General features: G+C 36.2%; 1 protein-coding gene across 1 annotated transcript in view; it reads right to left on the bottom strand.

The window, feature by feature from the left end:
* COL25A1 (collagen type XXV alpha 1 chain) overlaps positions 1 to 21,605 on the bottom strand; it is a 299,392-nt gene that overhangs the window by 46,785 nt on the left and 231,002 nt on the right. Inside the window, exons 12-17 of the mRNA XM_032186190.1 lie at positions 20,254 to 20,298; positions 10,179 to 10,232; positions 8,613 to 8,639; positions 6,431 to 6,475; positions 1,507 to 1,539; positions 1,306 to 1,341 (exon numbers count right to left, since the gene is read on the bottom strand). Coding sequence (XP_032042081.1) covers positions 1,306 to 1,341; positions 1,507 to 1,539; positions 6,431 to 6,475; positions 8,613 to 8,639; positions 10,179 to 10,232; positions 20,254 to 20,298 — 240 coding nt within the window. The remainder of the gene's footprint in view (positions 1 to 1,305; positions 1,342 to 1,506; positions 1,540 to 6,430; positions 6,476 to 8,612; positions 8,640 to 10,178; positions 10,233 to 20,253; positions 20,299 to 21,605) is intronic.

The raw sequence follows: 21,605 nt of genomic DNA, 5'->3' as shown, positions 1-21,605 counted from the left end.
GCAGGAGCCTGCTGATAAATCACTGCTGCTTTTACCTCCATGGCAGCCAGCTAATGAGAAGATGAATCTCAACAGGCTCTTAAGTGCATTTTCTAGTTTATTACCCAAGCAGAGCACACAGTGCAGAACGCACACGCTTAATGATTCCACAGATTAGATAGCTTTAAACTAGTATGATTACTTTCTCTAATTAAAACCGCATTTTACTAAAGAACTGCATTTGCAACCATAATAGTCTTTGTTTAGTCTGTTATAATTGATGACAATTAATATTTCTCAAACAAAAAGACTCTACTTCTCATTTTACATTAATGTATGTTCAGGGGTTTTGCTTAGTCACGTAAAGGCCCTGAGTATTAGAAACAGCTGTACTGTCATTCACCATATAGAATTTTAGCTCTTGGCTGGCTGGCTGGCTGGAATACCTGCTCACTCAACCTTCAGCTGGGCTTTGCTCCACTCTGGCAGCAGTGGGTGATTTTCAGTTATAAGACGCAAGAACGGTGCTGAAGGCTCCAGAGGGAAACAAGTACTGCAAAGCAAAAATCTGGTTCCCTCATTGTCTCTTCTCTTTGCCCTTTCACCATTTCTCCCAGCAGGACCTGCCTCCTACTCTCCTGAAAGGCAGCCGAAGGCACAGCATTCACTATGTTTGATGGACTGTGGATTCAAAGGGGAAATTCCCCAGCTTCATAGGGCCTCATGCAGCACAGAGTCAATACAGCTCCTGCTGGATCTTTACTTGCAAAAAGATAAAATAAAATAAAATAACCAGCCTTGGCTACATGGCACCCAGGGGAATTTCTTCCTCAGGAAGAAAGAATGAAGCAGCATTAGCCATTGCATATCTCTGATAGTTTGATTCCTCTTACAAGTGCATGGAAAAGGGATTCTAGTCAGCATTTATTTTCTTCCTAATGAGATGTAATAATGTCCCATAATCTAAAGGTTAATATTCAGTCAAACATGCAAGGTTAACTTGTGATCATTCAAGTAGCAGAGCCATTCTTTGTTAGTCTCACCAGCTGCAATTGCGTAAGCTTTCAATACAAGAAGTGCTCTGTCACTAGAAGAGGAAGTGGGTTATTCTAATATTGCCTTTCATGCTAATTAGTATCATTCCTGTGCTTTTTAAAATACAAAATGACCATATAAAAAAACAATTGTACAAGTCTTGGGCTGTTAAATTGTAAAGCCTTGGGATTATCCTAGTAGAGGTAAATGTCACTGGTAACATCTGCATAACAAGTTTTATCACAAATCTGACAGTGAAGAAAAAAAGACACAAGAATTTCCAATTTATACCTTTTGTCCAGGTCGCCCAGATTCACCAGGTTCACCCTAAAAGAAAAGATATGAAAGGTATGAAATCTGACAAAATGAATTAAAAATAAGGTTGGGGAAAATCATAACATTAATGGTACCTGAAACAGTTGTGACAGTACAAAGTAACACAGACCAGCCACCCCACTTCTTCCCGTGCAACTGCTTTAAACATTAAATTACCTTAATTCCTGCAGCAGATGAACCAGGGTCACCCTGACAGAAAATCCACAAGAAACAATCATACTTATTACATATACATTTTTTTTTTTTTTTTAAGGAAAGAGATACAGCAAAATATGCAAGGTTATAGCAAGATTATGTAGCATAATAACTGTATAGCAAGAGTACCAATTTTCTGTGATGCTACATAGAAATTTATCCATTGAAATTAAATCAAAATGATTCAGAAAAGAAGCAGTATTATTTTAAAGAACATTTGGACAGAGTTAGTTTCAAACAGCACAATAATTAACCTCAAATTTCACAACCAGTAATGTAGATGCAATAATTGCAGATTTTTTATAAATGTGCTTCATAAAGCCAGGAGATGGAACATAGTTTGGCATTTCTAAATTGCTGGTATACATTAAAAATCATTTACTGCCATTTACAAAGTGTATAAGTGATCTTTTTGACCTGGTTCTGCAGACGGCAAGTATCAGGTCTCGACTGACGAAGCTTTTTGTGCTAATGAAGGTAAGCCTTGAAAAAACAGTGACCATCAGGACAGGTCATAGCTTAATTTCCACAGCTCTTCAGCCTATTTAAACTGATAGTTCAATGCAGTTAAGTGTTGTACATTACAGGATAAGATGACTACAGTAATTTACGAATTCAGGAAAAAATTTTGTTCTGAAGAAACATCTTGCATTCAAAAAGAGTTCTCCTGTGTTATTGGACTTGATAGGCAGTGATACACACACAGTCAGAGAATTGGCAAGTGACCCAGTAGGGAAGATTTTAGCTCCCAGTTCATTTTGTGTAACTGCTACAGGATCCTTAAAATTATTGTGTACACATTTGCTGCATTTTTTTCTTAAACGGCATGCCAAAAATATGGAAAAAGCTAAACTAAGGAAAAAAATTGCTAGTCAAAATACAGGCTGTTGAAGATGGCTAGATTGCTTTTATTTGAAGAACTGCCTCATTATTTGTTACTCAAAATAAATTGGGATTGTTCATTGAAAATAACAGGTTGCTACACAGCAGCAACTGCAGGCTCCTCAACAGCCTGTTGGTGATTTACATAGGTAGAACAGGAGCCAGTAGTGTAATCCACTTTGAAGATGTTTAAGCAGAGTATCTATTCCTGGTGGTTCAGTGAAGCTGGAGGAAGCATTTTGGGAATGCCATAGTTTAAAATTTGTTTTAGGTATATATATATATATTTAACAGTGTAATAAAATTAAATGGTACCATGTAACGTGTTCACTACTTTTTGAAGAAGAAAAATAGATTTCCTCTACACAGTTACCACAGTGCTCTCATGTGTGAAGAAAAAAAAAAAAAAGTCAGTTTTATGAAGGGTTGATTCATGTCTGGAAACCTGAGCTGCCTCATCTTGACAGACATGCATGAGTGATACAGCTGATATCCCTTACAAGCATGTACAACTGCAAAGCTTCAAGGACTTTTTATAGCTATAAACTGGCAAAGCAACTGGTAAGAGACATTCACAAGTTAAACATTTTAAAGGATAATGATGGATATGGGGGAGATAAGAGTATTTATAAAGTATTTATAATCCACCTTCACATAAGAATGAAAATTAATATGGGATTAAAGAAAAATATACGGCACAGCATGTTCTCAGTTCTCTGATGAGTCAGACAGCTTAGAAATGAAGAAACTTTAGCAGGGGAACACGCACACACAAGAAAGATAGTTGGTAATTTCCAGACACCAAGGCTACAATAGAAAAGCAGGAATAAGAACTCAAGTCTGGCATTGGCACTGTCTTCAAAGTAGGACTACTCAGCGAAGTCGGTTTCCTTTTTAAATCACAGGTCAAGAAGTATGTACCCAAGCCTGCGTTTCTGAGATCTATTGGGCAGAAAGAAAACTTATACTAATTGCACAAATAGGAGCCAATTCCTAAAACCAAGTCTGAAACTGTTGCCACCTGACCTCTCTCACCATGCTAATAAATATTTAGTGTGAATATATAAATATTCACAGAAACATCACTTAATATTTTAAAGAAATGCTTTTACGTTTCTATGAATTAAATCTCTTAAACATGTGGCATGATAATTTAGTGTAATAGACTCTGCATTTACTTATATAAAATGTCTTGTTTACTGACCAAGGAAGGCACATACATGTAAGTGGTTGAACAGCTGAGAACTGAACCAGTACTAGCCTTATCTCATCTCTGAACAATACCTCCAGTAGTTCTCTTAAAAAGTTTATTTATGAATGGATACTTAGTAAGTCATGAACTCCTCTCTGCAGGTGTTCAGCTGGCAAAAACTGTCAATTTTCATCTGGTAGTGAAGTTCCATAATGGAACACATGCCCCAGACATTTCAGAGCTACCCAAATACAAGGCATAAGTTGTGTAGTAGGGAAAAAATATATCAGAAGACTTGTGTAAGCCATAATGCGTTAATAAGGCTGGGCTGTGAAATTTGCTGGGACTTGATTCCATCTGCTTCTTTTAAGACAACAAAAAAAGTACGGTTTTCTATGTTAAACTCTTGCCCCAGTAGAAAATAGCCAGAGGAAACACAAAGGGAATGCCACTGTGCTACTCTGATGCTCTGAATTATAGCAGAACAGTCCAGTAAATGTAACTCTTTGAGATGATCATGGCAACTGAAAAAAAGAAACTGAAAACAAGAAAGAAAAAGATATGCAGGGAAAAAAAAAATCAAGGCTTTGTGAACATATTAATTAAATCTGGCTATAATAGACATTCTTAGTTCCTCTATCACTAGCATGATTAATAATTGCTAGGCAAATTCATGCCTGAATTATATTCAATGATCATGTAGCAAAATCTTTCCCCTATGATGAACAGCAGGAAAGAACACAATCCTTGCTAAGCAGTGCAAATGTAATGTAATGACACCATGTTTAATTCTTGTTCCTATATTATCTGTCAAAATACATCCTTCTAAGCTCCCTAGCAAAGCGCTTTTTGCAGAGATATCTTTTGGAAACATTAAGCTGCAGCTCTCCTACAAGATCTGGATATTTTTTTGAGTGGCACTTTGCGTAGCAGGCAAGAAAAATGGGGAGAAAAAATGTTAACTAAGCCACAGTTTTGCATATTCTGTCCTAAGAATTCACGCAGTGGATGCCAGCCCACCACTATTAGAGCAATGCACTCCATGCAAACAGCATGCACATGTATTTCCATGTCACCACACCACCTCTGAAACTTATAAAAATAGCTTGAGGAGATGGGAGACTTCTGTACTGTGAAGTCCAACAAATATATTGAAATTTCTTTAGATACTGAAGTATAGGAAATCTCCTGATGACCTACACTTTCCACAAGTTGATCCCAAACTGATTAAATACAGAAATGTTACAAAAAACTATACTCATGAAGAAAGGATCTCCCACTAGAAGAGCGAGACATATTTTTTTTTATTTTCATTAAACAAGGTCCCAAGCAAGGAGAAGCATGCACTGCAGACCACAGTGCATCACAGGCGTATTAACGGATAGGCTTACTCTCACAGTTGATAAAATAGCAAAGCAACAAAGAAAGCTACACTCGACTGCCCAGGTTGATTATAAACTTCCTGTTTACTTGCTGCCAGACTATGTCTGAATAAAAATCTCATATTTGCCTAGAGATTATGCTCTTAAATCTCATGAAAGTGGATTAAGAAGACTTTATTGGAATACCCTGTGTATGTAACTAAATAAGGTTTTTGAGATTTTAATCTGGACTAATAAACAGGACTGCAAATGAAGTATTATTTAAATGAACTCTTGAAATGAAAGAACTTGGGTATTCTTAAACCTAATGACTATTTTTAAGATCTGATTTTAGAATATGCCCTATAATATCTTTGTGTTCGTGAATACTGTTTCCAAATTATAGGGCCTGAGAAATTTGCATGCATTCCTTACCAGCATTTTGATAAATCTATCATAAACATCTCCTTGCAGTACACTCTGATCTGAGTTGGTTATGCAATTAAACATGCGGGGCAGGGGAGAATGAGAAGGACACAATAAATTTTTGTGCTTCTGCCCAAGTATAGGATGAACTGAATTTTTTAGAAGCATATGAGTTCCAAACTAGTGGTAATAAGCATTATACAACATCTACTCAAAAGGATACATCATAAATAGGTAAGATTATGTGGGTAGAGGAGACCATTATGACAGACCCTTCTTTCTGTGCTCCACAGGCTTTGTTCTGACTGCTAAAATAAAGACTCTTGACTTGTATATATAAAACACATTTAAAAACTCAAGTTCAATTTTGATCTTTTGTGTAGAGATACAGAATAAGCCTCACATAAAATAAAGCAAAAGAAAAAAAAAATATATATATATATAATTTTAACAACTTCTACTCTACAGTGACTACTACCTGTTGGTACTTTGCAGCAGTGAACTAAGGTATTAAGTGACATTATTGCTGATATCACCTGTTAAAAAAATATAAAATGTAGTTTTTATATTCAACTCTCATTTGTCCAGCTGGTTGCTTGGAAGGAAGTTAGCTACCATGATACCATACTGGTTTAGTCCCTTTCTTCAAAGGTAACTGAGAGTGGGAAATGTGAACTGCTAGGATATATCTGAAATGGATGTAATTTACCAGACACAATAACAACAGTCTTGCAGGTTGTATCCAAAGTTTCTGTACATTGCACGTATCAGCTAAGAGGAGTCCTGATGCTGATATATTCTGTACTAAAGCTGCTTCTGCATAAAGTCAGGAATTTTGTACTTAATTGGGCAGAACAGTGACCTTTTTTCTGCTGTTCATAAGAATGAACCCAGTCAGATGTTCAACATATTTACAAGGAAGTTTAAAATGCATTTTCCTTTTGATCAAATTATTATTTTCATTAGTTGTTTAGACTGAAGCATGCCAACACCACATTTTATTCTCTATCGATACAAAGTATACCTTTTCTCCTGTGTCACCCTTTGGTCCATTTTCTCCAGCATCACCCTGTAATTAAAATAAATGTATTTTATTAATGATTTTATGTAAGCACACAGCATGCAGAGAGGAGTCAGCATTCAACCATGATTAGGAAGCTAATTCTGTTAATCAGGTAGTCAATCTCTCTATGACATGGTCAGGAAGTGTGGGTTTTATAGCTGCTACATCTGTTGCTTGAATATAGTCTTCTCTATAAACCTTTCACAGATTCTCAGAAACATATAAACTATCAAATAACTATCTTTCTGTTGGTATAGCCAACAGACTTGCCCAATTCATCATGGTTTAGCAACAAAGGAATGATTTCATGATGGTTCAGCATTTTGAATTACCAGTACATATTTTTTTTTCCCAACAGAGATACTCACCTAAACACACCTTATCAAATTCAGTTCACAGTTACCCAATTACTTAGTGTTAGGATTCTCAAATGATGTATGGTATAAACTCTGAGTTTGAAGTACTTCCATGAATGATTCATGAACCAGAAAAACTTCTAATTCCACTCGTTCAAACAGCCACCAAAATGGTGGTTATCTCTACATAAATTCTATATATTGTTTATTATTAAAAAAAAAAAAAAAGATATTCAGAGAAATTCTTTATGACTGGGTAGACATTCCCTGTTTTAAAAACAATTTTTTAAAGAAACACTTCAAAATTTTTATCTATAAGAATACTCTTTATTTTTAATTCAGCCATATAGTAAGACCAGAGTACATGAAAAGGTCTGCTATATGTGAAGATCTAGGCCAAAAATGTCTGTGGGACTTGAGTGCAAGAAACATTTTAAATGCCAAAAGTATTGATAAATATTGACTCTAAATATGCTAAAAACATTCCTCTAGGTCTTTGTCAGATAATCAGTAGTAATATTCAAATAACAATACTAATTCAACACCTGTCATATTGCTCTGAAAACCTTAATGTAAAATTCCATTCAGAGAACTTGTAACAGAGAAAGTTTTGTATACCGCAGTCACTAACACAAGGGGAGCTAGCTAACAGTCAAGCAACTCTCTAATTAAGGGCATGATGAAACATGCAATAGTTACTGCTAGGAATGATATTCCAAGTCCATTTGACATGATGAAGCACATAGAGGACATTTACAGTTACTTTTTTTTAGGGAAAGACAATAGATGACTACAGGGAAACATAATGATTGTAAGTAACAGAAATCCAGAATATATTAGAATTTGTTGTTATATTCCCTTTGTAACTGAAAGCAAACAAAGGATCCCTGGAGTTCCCCTAAAAACACGATTTTAACAAAAAGTAATGATTTCATGAAGAGATTCCCAATTATATACTTCTATACGTGGGGTATACACTTTCAAGACTTCCCTGGATTAATTTTATGATATTCTTGTATGTGAATTGCCTTTTCAAAGCATGCTTGCAGCTGCTACTACATGGATTTACACAGATCTGAAAGTGAAATTTAATTGCAGCTGCAAATTGAAGCTGTACAGGCAAGCATTTCTCAAGAGCAAATAGCACCTGAATACAAGCAGCTTCCTTTTTAAAAAAGCATGCATCAGTTTACTGACAGGAGATGAGCCTGTGTGCAGATTCCTGCTCAAAACAAGGCTTACAGCGTTTCTCAGACTGTCCTTGCAGAGATGCAGAGGCTTGACTCACACTCAGCATTTACTCTAACATGGGTGCTCCTACCAGCAACTTCACCTGAAAGGGGAGAATTGCACTCACATTTTGCAGCATGGAGCTTGTCTCCTCTCTGCATGGCCATATGTCTTGTGGAGTCTGTGTAATTATCACTCTGTTACCTAATTGTTTTACTCCCCACAGGTAACAGAGCATCAAAACCAAGTTACAAGTAATGTTTGGCATTTGCATTTATCCTAACAAACTCATCTTCTTCTGATGCTAACAGTAATGGTTAGGTGCAGTGTTGTTCAACAGTGCAGCCTTTAACACATGACCACTGCTCTCCATGAGAAATCCCACCACAGTATTCCCAGGAGGAGTAACTTGTATTAGTATTATTTGACATTAGCAAAAGCTGCACAATGAGTCTCAAGATGTAGGCTGTAGCTGCATTCATTTTTTGTAAACTCAGAAACAGTGCAGTGACGGTCCTCAAAAAACATAACAACAAAAGAAGCAAAATATGCCTTACCTTTTCTCCTCTCTCTCCAGGGTCACCCTGATTGAAGTAAGTGGAGCAGAGAAGTCATAAGTTACTAACATGAGCAAAATTTGAAATGTTAATATTATTGTTATGTCACTATTGATGACACTGTTTCAAATGACAAAATCCAAATAAATCTTCTATAAATGATAAGTCAATTTAGTAGAACTCAACAGACAATACATTTTTGACATAATTTTAAAAGATTAATTTTTTTGCATGAAAAGTTTTTTGTTTTGTTTTTTAAGTTTTCTTCCTCCTTTGTTCTAGATTAAACCCTGACAAACAGACATATATGTTTGTGGGATGGCCTATTGTGACAGAAATGACTTCTGCATGTATTCCCTTATTTTGGGAATAAATGAAGGAAAAATCCAAAGGTTGAATGTGAGGGAAAAGTCTTATGATTCTATTAATGGCTTAGAAGGCTCCATGTGAGAAACAGAAAGCCTTAAGTGTCTCGATATAATTCATAATTGATTCAAAGCAATGAGTCTTTATTGCTCCTGACATTCTGTGTAACAAAAAGATGGCTTATAGCCTTTATTTTTAATTATAATTTGCTTGAGAAACTGGCTCAATGGCAAACGCACTTTTGCACACTGAGCATGACCCTGACAGCTCAACTCTGTGATTTTGGCTCAGAAATGCACTCTGACTCATCTTTGCCCCTTCTGATAGCTGGTGGTCGCTAGGCAACTCAAAGATTACAGCTGTGAATATGAATTAAGCATCAACCGCCACAATTTGGCTTCTTCTGTATACAAAGTAAGAAAAGGTCATGCTCCCAAATGGTTTGTTTTCATCCCTGATGGACAAGCAGCCAGTCAGTAAATGTAAAAAGCCTTCCCTAACTGTCCGTCAGCAGCAGTGTGATGCACAGAATCAGCTGAGGAGCACATGTGCCCCAAAGATGCACGCTCGCAGCTGATGGGATTAGAATTTAGCATTACCCATTCCAGGAGGCCCGCAGATCACATTGTGTTGGACATGTTGAGCTTTCTTTTAAACAAAGTTATCATAAGCTTTATGTTCTATTTCACTAGTCCAATATTAAAAGAGCAGGAAAAAAATTCGTTTAACAATAACATAAATGCAAAGAGACATTTTGATGCAGCAAATACAGGCCTAGACATGTTCCTAATACGGTTTGTTGCTAACTTCCATAATAGCAGGATCAGGGCTCAAGACTTAACTCTGACATTCATCAAAGAATTGACCACAGTAGCTCTTGAAAAGAAGCCTGAGACACATTGTAAGGAGCATAAACAAAGCCTTTCTGAAAAGGTCCCCAAATTCCCAAACACTTGCAGGCACATTCACTTGGCAATGGATGCATATGCGTCAGTGCCACTGACTGGAATTATACATGCACAGCAGAAGATAATGCTTCTTTATGGTGAAATGTGTAAAGCCTCTTACAGCACAGATCACTGGAGTGAGCAGATCATTAAAATCCAGTCAGAATAAAAACACAAGTTGGGAAGCATGACTGTAATCTATATGCACTCACGTACCGTGTGCTTTTTTTTCTAATCCATTTTCAATACTAACCTTAAGTCCTGCTGCTCCCTTCTCTCCTGCTACACCAGGCAAACCAGGTTCGCCCTAAACGCAAAGAAAATAAAAAATGTAGTTAAGAAAGACATAATGAAGTATATTAACATTGTTTCACGAACTGTCTCATATTAGGTAAGTCATGATAAATAAAATTTAAGATTGCTCAGCCTGAATATGTACTCCACAAACAGGTACTAATATGCACTATTTCCTCAATTAGAGTGGACTAACTCAAATTCAAGTTCCTGTATAGATAAGAAATAATTCTACGGGAAGTGGTGGAAATACAAAGGTGTGAAACTAAACAGAAAAAAGAACTGAAACTTTTGATTCTGAAAAGCTGTCCAATTAACCTTAAAAGCACATTCTTTCCAGAAAGACTAGCAATGTTTCTCTCTTCTCTCCAATTTAGAAATAACTGCAAGAAAGGCTTATCTTAAATGGCTTTGACATTTGTGCTTCTGGTCTCATAAGAAAAGCAGATAGTGATGAAAAATGAGAAGGGTTATTTCTAGAAATGGAAGAATTTGGAAGAATAGATAGCACTTTTTAAATTATTATTATTATTATTATTATTTTAATATACCTTGCTTGTCCATTTTACATACTCTAGTACCAATGGCTGAAAATTAAATTTAAAAGATTGTTAAAAAATTTAGCATAGCATCAATGATCCAAATTTTGGGGACATTTAACAGACAGCATATAAATTCTTCCACAGTTCAAGGTGTCACGAGTCACTTTCAAAAGTCCATCAACAAATGACAACTACTTGCAAATTTCTTTTTCCCCCAAAATTAAAAAACAATAAACAAATACCAAAAACAAACAAACAAAAACAACACAAAAATACCATCAACAAAAAAACCTTTATGACATTTTCTGGTATTCATTTCCCAGATTTATGAAAAAAAAGTATTATTTATTTTATGTGATGTGATAAAGCAATGGTTGGACTTCATTGTTAAGCAACTAGGGTTGATGGCTGAGTGAAACCTTCTGCAGAAGTATTTCTCAGTTTCTCAAGAACCATGCCTATTCTTTTGTAACCCTCAGCTACACAAACACATTGCACTTCTGGGGTGGCAAAAAATGTTAAAGTAGCATCCAAAAGAATATCAGAAAAAGCCTTCAGCTAGGTTTTTCTGTAAGTCTTTTGCTATGTAAATGTATAAAATGCTTAGAAGTTAAATACAATAGTCAGCATGATAATCAAATTAGAAAGAATAATTCTTATCAGAAACTCAGCTGAAATTTTCATACAGGACTTGAACTAACACATGACAAACCAACTCTCTTCTCACAAGTTACAAAAGAGTTAAGATAAGGGCTTGTTCCAAGTGCAACAACAAATATTTTCCAATCCTCCATAAGAGCCTTCTTTGGTTCTCCAAGGAAGAAGGTTCCATTCTATTTTAAAATTAAGTAAAGGAACATAAAATACAATAATGTCACTAAATGTTGGACTATTTTGAAATATAAAACAAGAGTGTTGAGGTTCTTGCAAAATTCCAGTGAGGTATTTTCCTCACCAGAGAAAAAAAAGTGCTAGGTGCTATTAAACCCCCGGGGAATTACATAGCTATTTGAGTCAGCCCTTTTTTCAAGGCTCCTTTGTACTACAGTAGCTTTTAGGCTGATATAGTAGCACAGGCATTTGATATATGAGCGGTAAGGATTTGAAGCTGTTGGAGATTAGGCATAAGTGTTCCAAGGGATTGACCTAAAAAGCACTTGAAGAAAACTGCCAGTTGACAAAACGAAGCAGAAGGGACCAATGGATATGCACTTGTTTCTCCTCATCCCACACCCTAACAAGTTTGCTTCTGTCTCCTTCATTTTAAAACAGCTGCAGTTGGCTGACACTTTAAGGGGCTTAAGTCACTAATCAAAGGGCTGATATCCCAAGATTGCACTTTCCTCCCAAGTTTACAAATCTGAGTTATAAATGCAGACAGCTACTGGTATGAAAGCAACAGAAAAAGATGCTAGAAATTGGATAAAAGAGTTATCTTACTTTGGAAAAACAAATGAAAACCTACAGCTGTTACCCAGTACTAGTAAATTCCTATTCACTCCAGTTTTGTCTCTGGCCCACTTGTGACTTTCCTATGGCCAACACACTGCATGTTTCTAACTCTGGAAGTACCAGCCAGAGGCATAATCACACCAGACATTGGCTCTGGGAAGGGCAAAGATTGAAGACAAACCTACAAGGCCAGTCCAGAGATGACCTTGTGCTTTTATGCTTTTGAAGCGATTATCCTTCAGTTTCTAAAGGCCAGAAGCACAGGGGGCTAGTATAAAACCATTTTCTGTCATGCCAATAATATCCCTTTCACTGCTTTAGAACCTGATTTTCTTGTCAATACAAGGAAGCAGGGAGTAGTAAGATGAAATAAAAAATTACAGCACATAAGTTATATCTATATCCCTGGTAAACACTCCCAATGCACAGCAAAACAAGCTTTGTGCCGGGGGCTTCCATTTTTCATACTTCAGGTCTTTTAGGCATGTCTGGCTTCATATTTTAACTATTCTAATAAAGCTTAAAATAAAATAAAATAAAATAAAATAAAATAAAATAAAATAAAATAAAATAAAATAAAATAAAATAAAATAAAATAAAATAAAAATACAACCCCCAACAGACCTCCTGTTGAAATTCTAAAAAAGTATCTACAAAGAAAAAGAACAGCAAACATTTTGGAGGAAAGTAGCTTGACTTCTTCAAGACTTACTTTCTACTTAGTAGTAGAAAGTAGTTCTTCCACAGCTATACACTAAAACACAATGTTATCTTAGGAATGTTTGTCCCACAAGGATGATTTTAGTATTTGGCATGAAAATAATTTACAATACTTCTGTTGAGAAGTATGGTTAATCACTTTCCTTCCATTTATTTACTTTTTTTTTTTCTTTTTTTTTTAATCAAAACATATATTGAAACTAAAAAAAAAAAAGTATACGTGTTTCATCCCCACAGGTTAGTGCTTGAGAAATTAACAAAAGAACTACTTTTTAAAAGGCCGAGGACAGTTACACTGCTGTTCAAGGAGTGGTGCATGCATGGGGAAACCGTACATTCAGAAACACCATCTCATGTAGTAATTGCAATTAGACTGCTTTTCAACTTGGCAAGATGACAGAAGCTATAAAACTAGATCCTTAATCTCATACATTTTTATATTTACCAGGCCATGGCTAATGTGTTTCCTGACTCATATTGCAGTCTCTCTTTAATAGCTCTGACAATGAAGGTGTTAGGCTGCAGAAACAATTGTCTTCTGCACACCATTTAGCTTTCAAATCAACTTTTTTTTTTTTTCTTTCCCATTTAAAGAGTGACTTTGTCTATAGCACACCAGAGCTTAGGTCACAGCTTACCTTTCTGCAGTCATGTAAAAATGTAACCCATGATCCCAATTAAAATCATACTGAGGGCCACAGTGCTCCCTCAAACAAGAGTTGCAAGGACCAAAGAAATTGCATGAAGATATGCCCCTTGGAACTCTTCCTTTACACAGATGGAGTGTGAGGAAGATGCTGTGGGCAGGTTGGACATGTCTCAGTATGCAATTTTAGGGAATTGTTCATTCCACATCGACTGCTAGCTCTTTCTGCCCTGGCATGTTCTGATTCTGAGTTAGACCATCCCACAGAAACTGTGCGCTGGACATCACATGGGACAACAATGATACACCATAACAGAAATAAATTCTCCCTTATTGCAAGAATAAACCCTGTTAATAGTGGCATTAAGATGGTTATATTTCCACATGCTGCTTCAGCAGTTTGGGGCTACTGTGACTGGTAGAGAGTCTAATGGGACACTGTGGTACCAGCACCATCTTATTTGAATATACTATCTACTTAGGTTTTCAAGTACTTGTAAAAGTAGTAAAGAAACCTACCAGATATACAAAAATATCATGTGCCAAACTGGTAAACCCGCAAATGTTGCATCAGAAGTTCTCTTAGCCTTTAAATTTTGTTTCACGTGAAGTTGTTTTCTCTTGCCTTTGATTACTGGACAAAGAGCAAAAGAAAGGTCTTGTTTTCGTGACATGACTCACTATACAAATAGACTATAAAATACTAGAAAATGTTAGAAAAGGTGCCTTTTCCCAAATTTAGTGTAAAATACTGTTAGTAGTAGAAGGCAATGCTCTAGACATTTGTCTACCACAGAAAAGGACACCACTACCACTAGAAGCTTTGTAAGCACTTAAGTCCCCATTTATTCACTACCACCATCTGAAGTTATTTAGATCCATCTTGCTGAATTCATAAATAGTCTCAGAATGGTGGGAATAAAAATTTCCAGCAAATGTGCTATTGTTCTTACACTCAAGCAGCTAAAGCAGGAGTGTAAATGCTCCAGTAATTTAGTTGATGACTACTTACAGGGCAGAAAAATGCATCAGACATGGTGTGTTTTTGTTGTTATTGTTTTGTTTTGGTTTTGTTTGTTAGTTTTTTGGGGGGTGTCTGTTGTTTATATGCTATAGAGAAATTGCAGGGTCCCCACCAATAGAATGATGATGCATTTTCAAACAGATACATTGCATGACATTGTGTTTGTTGTCAATAACAGGAAAGGCTTTAACAGGTTACACAAAACAGCCTGTGGATGTGAAGCTGCTATTAACACTAATTCAGTTCCACAAGTTAACCCCAAATGCCCTGATAGGCACTTTGGTTTCTCAAAAGCAGCAGTACTCTAACAAACTAAATAACTGTCACTATTAAAATGAATTAGAAAGAAAACTGTTGCACTAACAAACTGTGTTGTTATGGAATGACTGAAACAAATGATGTAAGAGAACATCATTAACTATTCAAAACATCCTGATAATTTCCAGAATGATCTTCAGCAAAATGCTTTGAGGCTCAGAAATATTTGGATTTTTCTTCCAATTAATATCAGTTATTAGGGCAAACAAAATGCTAATATGCCAAGAAGAACACGTCCAACCCAGATGTTTGATTCAGGAGTTTCAGATAACTCAAAGAATAAGAAGGCTGTTCCTTTGGACAGCAGATTAGAACCTTGGTCCTAGTCCTGGTGCTCTTGTGCCTGTATTAACTATGTAACTGTATTAACATTGAAAAACAGGCTCTGGCTTTCCTGTATTAGTTTGAGTACTAATGCCCTGCACCCTGCCCAATAAATAGGTGTAATAATTTCCTCAGAAAGTCGGGTGATGCAGGCAGTCTGAAGGCTTCCACTGACCTGAATCTGAATTTGATCAAGACTCAACTGTGTAGAGCACTGCTGGGGCTCAGCTGTCAATACGAACTCATAAATCCTGCTTTAGACCTGTTTTGAAAATGTATCACCCACTAGAGTCCATATTAAGGGAGTCAGGGCTGTTGAAAGCATACCTCTTCTTACTAGAGCAGTCTGTGCCCTGGAGACATATACCTTTATATGCAGAATTAAACAGCTAAAAATAACGTGGCTGGAGGCCCTAGCTTTTCTTGTTTGTAACAGAAAAACAGCCTGGAGGCCACTCTTCTGAAATAGGTTTGGTTTCGGTGGGACACATAACTCCGTCCACACCAGCTGGTTGATATCCATCTCACCCTGAGAAGAAAGGCTGTCAGTATTGCTATATTTTTCAGTCATTAGAATGTAATCTGTTGTAAGGATAAGGAAATACAAGAGGCCCCCAAATCTAATCCAGTCTAATTTTACTCTAAAATACATAAACAAGGACAGAAAGGAAAAAAAGTAGTTTCTCAGACACGTTACTGCAATTTCCATTTCAAACCAGGCTTGAATTATTTCCTTTCAATTTGCTTTTCACCCCCCTCTAAAGTAACTTAAAATTGTTTGTTTAAGAACTGGAAATCTCTCCTGGCCCACTCACCAGCTGAAATTAGGTGGAAAGAGTCTTCAACAGGACTCAGCTGGCCTGCAAACCTGTCTGAGAATTTGTGAACTGCATTCAATGATATTTCCTTCTTTTATATTTCTTTATTTGAAAAAAAAAAAAATGTTAGTACATGCATACCCTTCATTTCTCTAAAGAAATGTGGTAATACCACTTTTCAAATGCACATCCTACACAGTATAGTACGTATCGTTGGGAAAATGCATGTGAATTAGAGTAATAACAAGCACGAAGAAAGCAGTAAGAAATGTGTGCAACCAGACTCAAAGTCTACTAACAAGAAGGGAAACTGTTTTTAGGTTTATGAAACTGCTAATGTCAAACTACTGAAACCATTTGAGATTAAATGTCTTGTCCCGACCACTGCTCTGTTCTCAATACTTCCTTACAAAATAATAAAAATACCAAGTACTATGTAAGAAAAACAGTCCAAAGAAGTGAGTGAGGCTTTATGCTCTCCAGATGAATTCCTATTTCAAGCTGAGAGTGCTGCTTACACAGCCTCTAGACCGTGTTCCTTCAGACCAAATGCAATCCTCACTCAGCCAACTTCACCTTTCTTCCTTGTGATGCTGCTGCAGTCACTGGGAGTCCTTACCAAATCAGTACCACTGAGCAAATACCCCACTACGTATCCTATACTTGCACAGTTGAACTTTCCAAGAACCCCTTTTTGGATATTTTGACATGACTACTGTAGGGGTCTTTCATTCCGTTTTCAATGCCTGCGGACCTCTCACTAGGGATCAAGAAAGAGAGGGTTATCTCCCCCCAAGCATCTTGCTAGGAAGCAACCTTCTCCAGTTCAATTGCACAATGGTCTGCAGAGGAAAGGGAGTGCTTACAAGGACTTTTCTTGCTATCTCAGAAGGCTTCTGTCCACCCAGTGACAACATCTCTCAGACTGCAGGAATTACTAGGCAGCTTCTTTCCATTTACTGTCTTCAACAAGATAAGAAGAATGTTGCCAGTTTCCCAAATGTAGAAACAAACAAGGAATATAAATGCCCTTGCAAGACTAACTGTAATATTTTGTGGGATTTGGCCTAAAAGAAATATATTTATGTGTGTGTGTGTGTGTGTGTGTGAAGCTATGGTAACAATTTTGCTACTACTTTTATTACAACAAGATCTGTTAACAGTCCTGCAAAAACAGGTGGGTTATGTAAAATTACACTTACTCTAATATTTAGAGGTTGTCTAAGAAAAGTGGTTCATGTGTTAAGGGATTAGAAAATTGTTCCAAGTGTACTCAGAATTTATGATCTAATTTCCAGACCTATTGGTCAGACTTGTCAATCGTCTCCTATTTTCCACTATTTCAATTAAAGAAGAGGTGAAGGGAAAGTAAAAGAAAAATTGCAGACACATACATGATGGAGATGACCTAGTTGTATTATTCAAGTGCTCAAGGAGAGAGGAAAGTTAATTCACTGCTGACATTCATCAACTGAAAGATATTTCAGTGCTTGGATGGGGAAAGCATTCACACACGCAATTTTAAGCATGTGCTTAGCACTCTTTGCCTTTTCAACTAAGAAAAAATATTAACTTGGAACCTCGTGCACAGCACATGCATAGAGCGAGTTCACTGATTAAAAGGCTAACAAGACAGTAAGACTTTTGTAAAGCCTTTCAACCACATAGATTCTCAAAAGGGTATGACTTGCATCACACATTTCAGTTGAGTTCAACTGTTCTGCAAATCAGCATGAATTTGTCTGAGCAAAGCCAAGAGTGCCAGCCATCAGCTCACAGTACAGGCCAACTTTAATTGTATGTGAACTCCTCTGAAGGCTGCTCATAAATGTGGAAAACACGGAAGTCTGACACTGAACTTATTACCCTCGTAGCTGTTCAACAGTATCTTGTGAGTAACACCGCACCGAGAATCTGTTTTTTCATCCACTTAGGAAAAATTGACATTTTGGTAGAGAAATGTTAGCCTGGGAGTCCTAGGCTGCACTATACCTACTAATACCAGATTTAGATAAATACTGATCCAGTTTAACTTTATTTCTACCATTATTACCAAGCTAACCCAAATTATTAAAAGAGATATTGACATTGATCTTTAGTCTGCTTTGTATTATATGAAAACAATACATTTTCTGCACAAAATGAAATGCTTGCTAGTCAAAATCAGCTACCAATTGTGCAACACAAGAATTTGACCACTATGTATCTGTATAGTTTTTGTGCTAGTATCTATATTTAGTCTAGCAATTGATTTAATTTTTCTTAAAAAGGTTAAAAATATACTAGTCTGCTTATACTAAATAAGTACATCTTTATTAAAGTGGTGATAATTTAGGGATCTTTTAGATGCCATAAATATGGAAATAAATAAAATGAACATAAAACCACACACTGAAAATATTAGGATCTGTTTTTCAAGCACAATTTAAAATTGTTAAACAGCATTTAAAGATATATTAGCTTTTTTCTTTATGAAGGCAATTGCATATTTATTTCCTTCCCCATGAAACATGATTGCAATTAAGCCTATGTGGTCTCCTAAAAACAGATGTACAACAACCTAATACATCCTTCAAATAAGTAAGTAAATAAATAAATCCATGTCTTCCAAAATGACACTCAAATAACCAGATAAATTTTGGACATCTGGCACATGTGAGTAAAGATTTCTCAACAGACTTTACGTGATGATACTAATAAAAGTTAAACACTTTGATTAAAAGTTAATCATCAGTTCTATTCTATTCAATGTGTTTGGAACTATTCTGTCCAGTCTTCTCTCATCATCCTGCACATCCAAAGAATATTATGCTACAAAACGTGTCTTCACTGGTCTTGAGCCCATACGTTGGTCACAAGAATTACTTGAATTGTGTACAACAATGCCTGCTGTGTTTGCAACTACTTCCTAACATTCACGTTGCAATTGAATGCAGACACGCAATACCAAGGAAAAATTTCAGGTCTTCACACAAATTTGTTTTGTAAGGTATTTTTAATAATTGCTCATGTGTTATATATAGCTAATTCCAAATATTTTTTTCTTTTGTTGCTCCACAGTAGTCATAATTTTCTGAATACAATAATTTTAAAATAATAGGTTCGTAGCATTATCCTTATCACTAAAGTGAAATAACTCATTATTACATCATTTCCTATAACCACTATCAAAATGCAAGTCTTATACGGGTTATATATTATGTTAACAGAAGCAATATATCTTTATTGTTGGGAAAGACCAATTTAAATTCAATTATTTACAATATCTTAGTGCCTTTTTCCCCGTAGGCTCTTGAGGAGGGAGGCAGGAGAAGGGATTGTATAATATGGTCTTTATACACTTTCATCTATTGCTTTTTAAGCACAGTGAACAAGCTATATTATACATTTTTCTTTTGGTATTCCCTGCAAGTGCTTTTCAAGTTCAGTGTGAATGTTAGTGCTTATGAGAACAACAGATGGATAATACTGTTTACAGTCAGGGAGGGATATTATTTAAACTTCACCACCCAGCTTTGCCAACAAACCTCAGCAATGCTGTGAAACAGCCCTGCTGCTTTACTGCGACCCCTCCTTATGGAGTGCCGTTCTGAACTGAGTCAACTTGGTGTTGGCTCTGAAAGATGACACTGACTTGTCTGACTTAGCATCTCCTCCCAATTGCATTCAAGATTATTTCTTTTCAATTAATTTCCCTGCATTTTCTTCCCTGACAATAATTTTATATTATTCTCCACCTGCTTTTCCACTCTCATTATTCTCTGTAGTTTGTATTAAAAATGCATTGGCACTGTATAAATACCCAATATCATATAAGTGTTTGCATCATGGGACTGAATTAATAGAAAATAAAACAAAACAAAACAAAACCCAAACCTGCAGAAAAAAAATGAGTTTGTAACAACATTGTCTAAAGTTACACACCACATATATGGATGTCTATCAGTCATCATCAAATGCAAACATCAGACTTTCAGCTTAATTATGTTCAATGACTATTTAACTTAGGCTAGAAAAGATTACTTCAAAGCACAAATCAGATTGTACTTTCTTTTCCAATAAACTAATCTGAAATCAGAGCTCTGGCTGTACTGTTGTATATTGCTCATGTGAAGGAGCCCTGCGAGCCCTGAGTAGCTTTAATCAATGACATAAATAACCGCAGTGCTGACAAAGTCAAGCGAACTCACCACTTGTCCGTCTCTCCCTGGAACACCAGGCACTCCAACAGAACCCTGGTGGGAAACAGACGCCAGCATTTAGCAAATTAAACAGGTCATGAAACCTTTCGTCTCTTAATACAGTACTTAAAAATGATGGTGAATACTTGCATATTGAAAGTGCAACAAATTTTTCAAAAACTAATTTTTAGTCAAGCTGAGCTCTCTTTTCAGATGACATTTTATACTTATACATGTTCTCCCGCTGTACATTTTAATGACTGCCCCACTGTATGGCCTCTCAGAAGCAAGCCTCAAGTTTGTGTCTACTTTGTGATGTTGTGGATGCTTCACAAGAAATGTAACAATTAAATTGGAATTCCATTTAATGCACTCAATAAATTTTGAGATTGTTCTGACACAATCTAACATAGCACCTGAACAAAACCTTTAATGCTTCAAATGCTTAAAGCATCTGAAGTGGAGGGATGCTTCTAGCTCAATAACTGGTAGGGTCAATCTATTTAAAATCTTTTAAGGGATAATCTCCAACAATTCAGCCTGAAAAGTGCTAATTGCTGATACACCCTCAAATTGCACCAACATTACTGCAATCATTTAAAATAAAATAAAATGAAATGAAATGAAATAAAATGAAATGAAATAAAATAAAATAAAAATAAACAGGACAAACACATGGAGTAGACAAAAGGGGAAGTCAAATGTTATCACTGACTTGTAACATGAGAGATCTTTTTACACAGCTCTCATACTTCTGTATCATGGACAATATTTTTTTTTTTTTGAAGGAACTTTTCTGACTGTTGCTACAGATGTTTAGTAAAAAGCTAAGGCATGAGGAAAGCATGAAAATTATGAGATTACACAGGTTTTTTCCGTTCTTTCTATAAAATTGTTGTTGCTCAGCAAGGAAACTGTAAGCATAATTTTTATTTTCCACTACTAAGCACCTTAACTCATTACAAAAGTGCAATAGATACTTGAAAGGCTGGTACTCTAAAAAAAAATATGTCCAGGGGGTTGGAAAGGCAGAAATTTTGTCAATGGTGAGATGTACAGTTGCCCAGCACCCATAAAACAAATGAGCATCCTGTGAGGCCTGTCAGGCCCTGAGGCCCAAGAATCAGCGTACAGCATTTTCCCCTCTATTCACATCGGTTAGAGGTTTCAGTAAAAATGGTTTAGTGGAAGGACACCAACACCCAGAGGGAATGCAGCCAAAATGGATGCACGTTTGCCAAAAAAATAGAGTTGAGGAAATAATGGATGGAATAATCCTGTGAAACAAGAAACGGAAACAACTCATGAAGGCCTCCAAAAAACTCCAACATTTGAAAGCCCTGGAGGCTTCAGCTCACAAC

Source organism: Aythya fuligula, chromosome 4 (assembly GCF_009819795.1).
Source record: "Aythya fuligula isolate bAytFul2 chromosome 4, bAytFul2.pri, whole genome shotgun sequence".
Taxonomy (NCBI): Eukaryota; Metazoa; Chordata; class Aves; order Anseriformes; family Anatidae; genus Aythya; species Aythya fuligula.
Note: the sequence above shows the minus strand (reverse complement) of the source record. Positions and strands in the feature narration are given on the sequence as shown.